Here is a 9328-nt window from a genome sequence, read left to right as displayed (position 1 = left end):
CGCGGAAGCCGGGCGCCGCCGCCGCCCGCTGGCAGGGGCGCCGGGAGGGCAGCCGGGCGGGCGGCACCCGCTCGCTTCCATCTCGCCGTTCCTCACCTCGCGGCCTGCCGCTCCCTCAGGGCGCTGAGCGCGGCTGAGGGCCGGGCCGGGGAGCGGCCTCAGCCCTGGCCGCCCTGTCCTTCCCGCTGGGGGAAGGCACCAGCTCTCCGCTGAAATCTCTGTGAAGACATAAGAGAGGAGAGCCTTTTTGGAGGGGAGGGAGCCTTCAAGCCGTTTTCCGACCTGACTTGGTGAAGGCGAGGTTTGGGGGGGACATGTGGTGGCCCCCCTGGGTGGCCGCCTGGCTCGCGTGGGCCTGTGGGGCCGGGCGCCCGGCCCGTGTCTGCGCCGCCCGCGGGCTCTGCCGGGCCCCTCTCGGCCCGAACGCCTCGCACCCCGCGCCCGGGCCCGGGCCCCGCCGGCGGGACGGCTCCGCGTGGACCCTCTCCTCCGGCAGCCTCCTGGGTACACCCCGCGCGACCCCCGCCGCTCCTCTCCGTACACCCCGCGCTACACCCACGGCTTTTACCTGGTGGGCTGTAGCAGCTGCTAAAGCAAAATCCAAGTGAAGACCTTATATACACAGTCAAATACTTAACTACTTTTAAAACTAGAGTGGCCATAAGGAGTTGCTTACCCCCTCCGCCCCCCCCCCCCCCCCCCTTTTTTTTTTTTGCACTAGACATTTATCGTAAGGAGAGACGTGTGAGTCCCAATTAATGCAAAATTGATAACCTGAAAGTTGATTTGAAGTACACAAACAAAACGGTATAGCTCTCAGGCAAACAAAATTGCCTGTAATAATAAAGATGATTTGTATGATAATTTTTTGGGTGATGCAATTACTTGCAGGCATTAAGAAATAATGGTTGGTGATAAATCTTGTGTCAGCTGGCTATAACAGGATTTATCAGTAGAAGTATTGAGAACCATGGCTAAAAGCAAATCTCCAGAGATGCTAAGTACCTTACAATTTTTACAAAATGGTGACTGAGGTACTGGGATTTTATAATTAACATGGTATTGTAAGATTGTTGAAAGCAAAAACCCATGCTGATGTTAAACCACACAGTATTAGTACAGTGTTTTAAAATTGTTCACTGTTACCGTGGATCAGGGTGTGAAGTAGGTCTGAAGGAAGAATGAAGCACATCTTTTGAGTACATATGTTATGCTACAGCAAGAACTGCATCTTCTGCCCCTTTAATTTGCTGGTTACTCAGAGAAGACTTCAAGGTGGTTACTTAGGTTACTTGGTGATCATCACTGCGTGTGGACTGTATACCACAGTTACTGGTGCAGTGACTTAGTCTGTTGCACTACGTCATTCAGCTGTGGGGGCAGCTGAACTTTTCTGTCTCATGCGAATACCTTTTACAGTTGCATAGAATTGAGTGCAATATAAAACAGCCCTGAGACTGTTCTAATCACTGTTAATTGAATCTACGGTTAATTATGGTTTAGATCTTAAAACTAGCATGTCCTACCAGTTTCTTTAACTGCAGAATTCAATCCTTTCCAAAAATCCCAAACAGAATAAAATCCTGAATTTATTCGGGCTTGCTTTTCATGGAAGCTTAATATACATTGTGGTAAAGAGTTGGGTTTTAATTGTTCCTGAGGTATTTTGATTGGATTTAAGAGGAAAGATATAAAGACTAATGCGATTTTGTTTTTTTTTAAAACACTTCTTGTCTGTTATATGTTTACAGATCCTTTTCCAGTTGATGCGATCCAGGAAAATTACGTCCGTAACGTGAGAAATTGCATTTTTTCAGTTGTCTATCCTACACCTTTTAAATCTAGGGTTCGTCTTGTAGCTGTTTCAAAGGTTGGCTATTATTTTTTTTTGTTTCTCTCTAATTAGTAGACATTGTTAATACATGTACTAAAATATATTTTAATATTCATATGCTACTTATTGTGAAAGCATCTTCGCAATGTATACTCTAAACAAATCGAACATTTAAAACATATTGTGAGATATCTTTTAATAATGAAATATGTAGAGAGAACATGTTCATTACCACTGAAAATTTGATCATATTCAGGTAGCATCTGTATTATGTTTTTCTCCAGGAAGTTCTTGAAAATATTTTGGATCTTGATATAGCTGTCAAAGGAACATCTGATTTTCTTCAGTTCGTCAGTGGTGGGAAAGTGATACTTGGTTCAGTTCCACTGGCCCATAGGTATGGGGGTCATCAGGTAACTACGGCACTCGTTCTTCCAGATGGAATTATGTAGGTGTTTTCATGTGAATTATACCTTGATAATGCCTGTAAGTATATGAACACTTAACATTTTGATTGCATATTTGTTCTTCATAAGGGGCTGCAGATGGAAGAGAACTGTAATATTCTTTCATGATACCATGTCTATTTTCTCTGCTTCTGTTTATGCCAGAAGCAAATTATCTTTTTAACTTCTGTTAGCTTCAGAGTCTGCTTAGCACCCCTGCAGCCTGACAAGCTCTGATTCATGGTAGGTATTATGAGCTCAGAGGAGCGGAGAAGGAGAGGGGCTCACTGCAGTACCGTGATTACAGAGTTAAGTTTAATTGAAATAGGTAAGATTATTAATGGAAAAGAATGGTAGAATTTGACTTGTAATTTCCAATTAAAAAAAAATTACAAGCTGTGTCAGTTTAGAGGCTCATTATACAAAAGAGACAGGACTGTAGCTGTATGTCATAGCTGGAAGGTAGAGAAAAAAAAATGGGGATTACTGGCATTATTCTTTTTCTGTGGTATTCTGATTCATTATTGGTGTGAGTGTGGAAATGCAGCTTTAGGGATAATGACTACTTGAGCAAATGTGCCATTATATTGTGTAGATCACAGAGAACCTACATGTAATTTGTACTGTTTCAAGTATAGCTGCTATAAATGATAGAAGACAATTACTTGATTTTTATTTTTGTCAGTTTGGTAGCTGGGCAGGTCAGCTGGGTGATGGAAGAGCCCACTTGATCGGAGTATATACGAACAGGTGTGATATTTTTTAAAGTGAATGATTAAATTGTGTTCTATTTAGCTGATTCATATATAGTCTGATGTGTACAGTTAGAAATGCTAATGGTATTTTTGCAGGCATGGTGAGAGGTGGGAACTACAGTTAAAAGGGTCAGGAAAGACCCCATACTCCAGGTAAATTTAAGTTAATCTATGTACACCAAAAGTGGATGTATTATTTTTGAGATTTGCTTTGATTTCATGACCTATTTCTTATTTCTCTGTTTTCTGTAGGAATGGTGATGGAAGAGCTGTGCTTCGCTCTTCTGTGCGAGAATTTTTGTGTAGTGAGGCCATGCACTATCTTGGAATTCCTACAAGCAGAGCTGCTAGGTATTTTTCTTTTCTTTTTCACAGCATCCTAATTTACAGGTAATTTTGTGACTGAATTTCACTGAGCATCAATAAAGCAGGACACTTAGTTTCTAAGAGCATAGATCTTTCTTTTCTTATGTAATACAGTCAGAACAAAATGTATCCCTCCAGTTTCATAGATTTTTGGATAAAAATTTCCAGTAATAATGAGTTCTAGCAGTTAATCCATTCACTTCTGTCTTTAGTATTCTTTAAAGTATTGCTTTGTTTAAATACAATATTGTGTACTGTCTGTGTCTTGCAGTGAACAGCTGTTGTTCACTTGTAAGACTATCTTAACTGAATTACCTTAATTTGAAATCTGGTTAATTTTGTAAATAAAGTAAAAAGTAGAAGTTAGATTGGGTGATTATATCTGACACTAACTCCCCTCTCCAGCTTTTATGATACTGCAATCAAGATTTTCTTCTCTTTAAAAAAATAAAATTGTTCTCTCTCTTATTGCTCACTGAAAGACTTGGAAAAACAGCAGGACTAGATTCTTGCCCTGTAAATAATAATGCCTTTAGTGTGTGTGGATAATCAATGATTCTATCAATACATTTTACATGGTTAATAAGTGAGTCTTTTATTACAGTAAAGTTAAGCATTTGCATTAATTTTTCTAGAATTAGACCAAGTATGAAAATGTTGGAAGTTGCTGTTTCTGTATTGTCATAGTTACCTAGTTGCAATTTTTAAGATTGGTAGGGAAAATTGTCTGTCAGATGAATAGATGTTAATATTGGAGGTGGTACTGAATGAGATTTTGTAAAAAAATAATTTAAAACTAATTCTATTTGAACTAAGGAAGACTAACACATTCAATTATTTGCATGATTTTCTCAGAATTAAGTCAACTGAATTTTTCCAATGATCATGTTTAAAATGTCAAGTTCATTTTGTGTTCCAAGTAGTCTCATGTCTACTCTGGCATTTTGGGGTTTAAAGAAAGTAAATGTTCTGCAGAAAAGACCTGTGCTCAGCTGCCATATGGCTAGGTGTCTGTATTTGCAAAGTGTCTGCAAACCCTCTAGCATTAATTCTAACACATTGGTTTTGTTGAAGTGCAGTTTTTGATGGTTTATTCACTGACTTCACCTTGAGACCTTTGCGGTTGCCTGTTAATGCAAAATGTTAAATCTGTCTGAATATCAGCAGGAAAGCATCTGGCAAGGTTATAGCCTTTCTTTGCCATCATCTCAACAAATTGTTCAGTGCAAAACCAATGCAAAATTACTCCTTAACTGTGCACAAATTCTACTGAGTACACAGTGTGCTTCAGTTCTCTGCTGGTGAATTGGTTGAATGCCTGGCTCTCTTAACTGCTGTACAAGCTCTCCAGACTGTTTGCAAGACTTAATTTGGAAAAACCCCAGCTGATATCCATATTCTTCCCAATGGGGAGCTGTTGTACTGAAGCTGGTGGGATGCACTTGCAGAGGTCGTGTCAAGTCTTGGCAGAAGTGTGGGGAAAAGCCTTACGGCTTATCCCAGAACACCCAGCAGGTTGGTTTGCTCTATTAATTTTAAGTACTGTGTTCCCAATGGGGTGCTACAGTTTATGACTATACAGCCAGATAAAGAACACTTTTTCATATGGTACCATTTTAGTCAAATACTGTGACTCCCAGTGATCAGTGTTATGCATTAGGTAAAAAAAGTGAGCCCAGATGCATAGTTTTCAGAGTGGCCCTTACTTGCATAGGGCTCAATGTTCATGCAAAACAGCAAGCAGAGCACTTGAGAGTGTAAAGTTCAGGCCTTAAACTAGAGCCAGGGGTAGGGAGGGGTATAGTCCATCCTTCCTTCTGTGAGTGCTGTTCCAGCTTCTCTGGTCTAAGAGCAATTTCAGTGCTCCATTTCCTGTGGTTGAGTGTACGTCTGGTCTCCTGCTGCTTTCTCTCAAGTAATGGTACTTATCAACTACAGGGACGATTTGAAAACTATTTTTATAGTGGGAATGTAGGTATCTTTATGCGGCTGCTCAGCTATCTGGCCAGCTCTTAAGTGTTGCATGTCCATTAACTTGTATTAGTAACTAACCAAATGTTGACGCCCCATGGATTTTTTGGCAGTAATAGGAGAAGTGCTGGTATTCTGCAGGAATTTTGCAGAGAGCCTGCTAAGAGTTACATAGTAAAAAAGAAACAACCCTCCTGGCAGAGGTCTGTTGAAAACAGTAGAATTTAGTAGTGTCATTACTCCAACTCCTGTTCCCTGGTGTTCTGATGCACACAATATTTTGTTAGTGTCTGGGGTTTATTCACTGTTTTTGAAAATTTTTCTTTTTCCTGAAGGATTAAGAGTTTCTTATTCCATCTCATTTATGTCAGCACTTTTTGTACTTAATCCTACAGACATACCAGTCATATATGATTGTTTCTAAGAGAGTCTTTTTTGAAAAAAAATCCTAATGTTGCTTGTGTCAGTACAGCTCCAGTAATGGGAGCAGATTGATTTCTAGATACTTTCCCCGTCCTTCTGGAACAATTCACTGCCTGTTCTCTGCAGTTATGAGAGACCATTCAGTTTGGATAGCCACTAGATACTTTCAAAAATATAAAATAGAAATAATAATAATTTAAAAATTATTATTACCATTATTATTATCATCATTATTATTATTATTTTGTTTGAAATCCACAATTACTGTTGCAAGCAACTGCACTGCACAAGAATTCAGACAAATCATTCATTTTCATGATTTTTTGTACATATTTATGTTTATATGCATATCCCGTATTTTTGGTCCAGCCAAATTCTTTATAAAATTTTGATGCTAAAGTATGTAAAACCAGAACCTAGTGTACTCTCAAAATGTCACACCTGGGAGTTGTTCTAACCCTGTGACTGACTTTGGTCATTTTTATGAATGGAATATTAGGTTTGCCTCTTGTTCTTTTCTGTGTACATCCAAGGAGAGTTTGGTTCTGTCTTCTGTGCAGTCTTGAACTACCTGATAGTAGATAGCAGCTATTATAGTAGCTGCATTAAATTTCAAATAGCATGCCATGCAATTATTTTGAATCGTAGAATCAGAGAATAGGTTGGGTTGGAAGGGACCTTTAAAGGCTGTCTAGTCCAACACCCCTGCAATCATCAGGGACATCTGCAACTAGATCAGGTTGCTCTGAGCTCAGTCCAACCTGACCTTGAATGTTTCCTGAGATGGGGCATCTACCACCTCTCTGGGCAGCCTGTTCCAGTGTTTTACCACCCTCATTGTAAAAAATGTCTTCCTTATATCTAGCCTAACTCTACCCTCTTTTAGTTTAAAACCATAACCCCTTGTTCTATCACAACAGACCCTGTTAGAAAGTCTGTCCCCATCTTTCTTATAAGCCCCCTTTAGGTACTGGAAGGCCACTACAAGGTCTCCCCAGAGCCTTCTCATCTCCAGACTGACCAGCCACAGCTCTCAGCCTTTCCTTATAGAAGAGGCGTTCCATTCCTTTGTAGCTCTCCCCTGGACCCTCTCCAACAGGTCCTCAATAGAAGAATGTTTTCCAGTTATCAGCAAGCAAAGATAAAGAAGAATGATACAAAATGAGCTAATTTTTCCTGCTGCTAGACTCTTGAACAAGAATTCTTTTGTGCCTGTTGAGGGGACAACACCTCTTTCAGAAGATGGCACCAAGCACACTTCTGCTGGAATGTCAGTGTAATCCCAGTTGCTTTGGAGAGAAAACTTCCTACATATTAAACAACACCTTAGGGGAATATGATGCCTTTGCATAGTTTGTGAGGATTGATTCAATTTTATTTTCCCCGATATAACAGAAAATACAGTGAGATGACATATTTTATTTTGTAAAATTAATCGAAGTTGTGAAGTATTTTAGAGCAAGGTAAGTTGTTCTAAGCACCTAAAAAATCACAATATTTGGATAAACTTGAAAATTTATAGAATGTGCAGAATTTAAAGGGAAATGAAAGGAAGAGGTTGTTTTTAAAAATCCAAGTACAGGTGGTAGTGAAGAAGAAAGGAATAACTATAATGTATCATCAAAACGATGCCTTTTTTCTGTGTTGATACTATTTAAAGAGTTCCTGATTGCTAAGGGTCCCAGATCTGTCCCTGAAGTTCTTGAGAGAGCAGTTTTGGCTCATGGAAAGGACAACCTCCATCTGATGCAACAATTAGGTTTCTAATTTTTCTATCTTTCTATTTTCGCTGTTGTCCTCAGGGAAATTATGACTTATTTAATGTTATCGTCACACTAATCAGTCACTGATGTTCCAAATTAATGCGGTACTTCTCTTGAATGCAACCCCCTCCCCAAGAACAGTGTAAGTAATGGAAGTTGGACAACACTATAAAAACAAAATATATGCATCTTGCTAATGAAGCTTGGTAAGCCTTGGTGTACTGTTTGCCTTTGTAACTACAAAGCTATGCCAGCAAAAAGATCTTTCTTTTTACGAAAGAAATAAAGTTATATAAAATATGACTTGATCTTTATTGTAAATTATTTTTCCTGAGATAACTTTTTAATGTTCATTTTTTGTTTGTTACAGCTTAGTTGTAAGCGATGATGATGTGTGGAGAGACCAGTTTTACAATGGAAATATTAAAAAAGAAAGAGGTAACGAACACATTTCAAAATAATACATTGTAACACTGTAACTTAATTTTCCATTGCAAAAATTAATTTTAATATGCCATATATGTGTAATAAAAAGTACTACATAGTCTTACTTTCATTAATTAAGATAGAAAACCTCACCTGAGGAAATCAGTCTGAAACATATTGTAGTTAAAGAAATGAGGCCCTATGAACAGGTCTGCTGTGATTGTAGCATATTTGTTGTAGGGGGATAATTTTTATTTTCACTTGCCATTACAAAAATTATATTGAAAACTAGGGAAACTTTCCATTGTTCCGATAGCAATAGTAGGACAGTGGGAACAGTACTGTGGCTCTGCCATTGCTACATCATCTACACCTACTCAGAAAAAGAGTGGGATGGCACATCATGAGGAAAAATCTATTTATGTCGGTTCATTCCTTGTTACTAGCATCTCGGAAGTAATTCTAGTATTAATGCAGTACTGGAATTTTGCCTGTGTTTGCTGTTATAGCAAATTAGGCTTTATCATTAAAATGTATGTGCAGTACAGTAATACTATACATAGTCATCTGTTACGTGTTGAGCATACTTACAAAAATACCAGTTTAACTACGCATGTATAAATTCTGTATCTATAGAAACAACACATGATGGCTTTTACTATGGAACTATTTTATTTCGCTGATACTCTGTTTACATTTAAACACATGTGTCTATATTTAAGGTGCTATAGTGCTACGTCTTGCCAAATCATGGTTTCGTATTGGATCTTTAGAAATCTTAGCTCATTCTGGGGAACTGGACTTACAAAGGTTTGAATTTAATCTTCATAATAACTATATTAGTTTTCTTAACAATCAAATATATATTAGAATGCATATATACAGTTGGAATTTAGGCATACATTATTTAGAAAGGAAGATTGCATAATTTAGAAAGATAACCTATCTTTATAGCACCATACAAAAAAACGCTACCTTGTAACGGTAAATCCCTTTGTTTTTGAAGGCCTGGATCTTACAAAATGTGAAAGGCTTTATAGCTGAAATAGTTCTGGTAACTAAGCGTTGGGAAGGAGTTACTTGTTTTGGAAAGATTTCTAAATTTAAAGTATAAGTTCCTACATTTCTCATAGTTGCTTGTGAAGCTAAATTAAAAGAAATATGAAATAAAATGCTAGCATAAGTATGTTGTATAAAGTATGCTCTCCAGAAACATGCAGAACCAGAGGAGTATAACAGGCAAGAAATTATTGCATGGTTTTAAGCCTCTTAGCAATATTAATTTGTGTGTCGAGCCATTAGCATGACAGATTTTTAGTTCTGCTATAAATATTTAAAAGTTGG

The 9328-nt window shown here is 38.4% G+C and overlaps 1 protein-coding gene across 2 annotated transcripts in view; it reads left to right on the top strand.

Moving 5' to 3' along the window:
• Positions 1-22: 22 nt before the first annotated feature.
• LOC104356486 (protein adenylyltransferase SelO) overlaps positions 23-9328 on the top strand; it is a 29243-nt gene continuing 19937 nt past the window's right edge. Inside the window, exons 1-8 of one of the 2 annotated variants that reach the window (XM_032991230.2) lie at positions 23-504; positions 1752-1870; positions 2119-2247; positions 2966-3030; positions 3132-3188; positions 3288-3386; positions 7929-7996; positions 8707-8794. In XM_032991230.2, the coding sequence (XP_032847121.2) occupies positions 315-504; positions 1752-1870; positions 2119-2247; positions 2966-3030; positions 3132-3188; positions 3288-3386; positions 7929-7996; positions 8707-8794 (815 nt within the window). In that variant the 5' untranslated portion in view covers positions 23-314. The remainder of the gene's footprint in view (positions 505-1751; positions 1871-2118; positions 2248-2965; positions 3031-3131; positions 3189-3287; positions 3387-7928; positions 7997-8706; positions 8795-9328) is intronic. The other variant, XM_042801993.1, reaches the window with a different exon arrangement.

The sequence above is a fragment of the Tyto alba genome, unplaced genomic scaffold (assembly GCF_018691265.1).
Source record: "Tyto alba isolate M040663 unplaced genomic scaffold, T.alba_DEE_v4.0 Super-Scaffold_38, whole genome shotgun sequence".
Taxonomy (NCBI): Eukaryota; Metazoa; Chordata; class Aves; order Strigiformes; family Tytonidae; genus Tyto; species Tyto alba.
The sequence above is the reverse complement of the archived record's forward strand: the minus strand, read 5'-3'. Positions and strand labels throughout refer to the sequence as shown.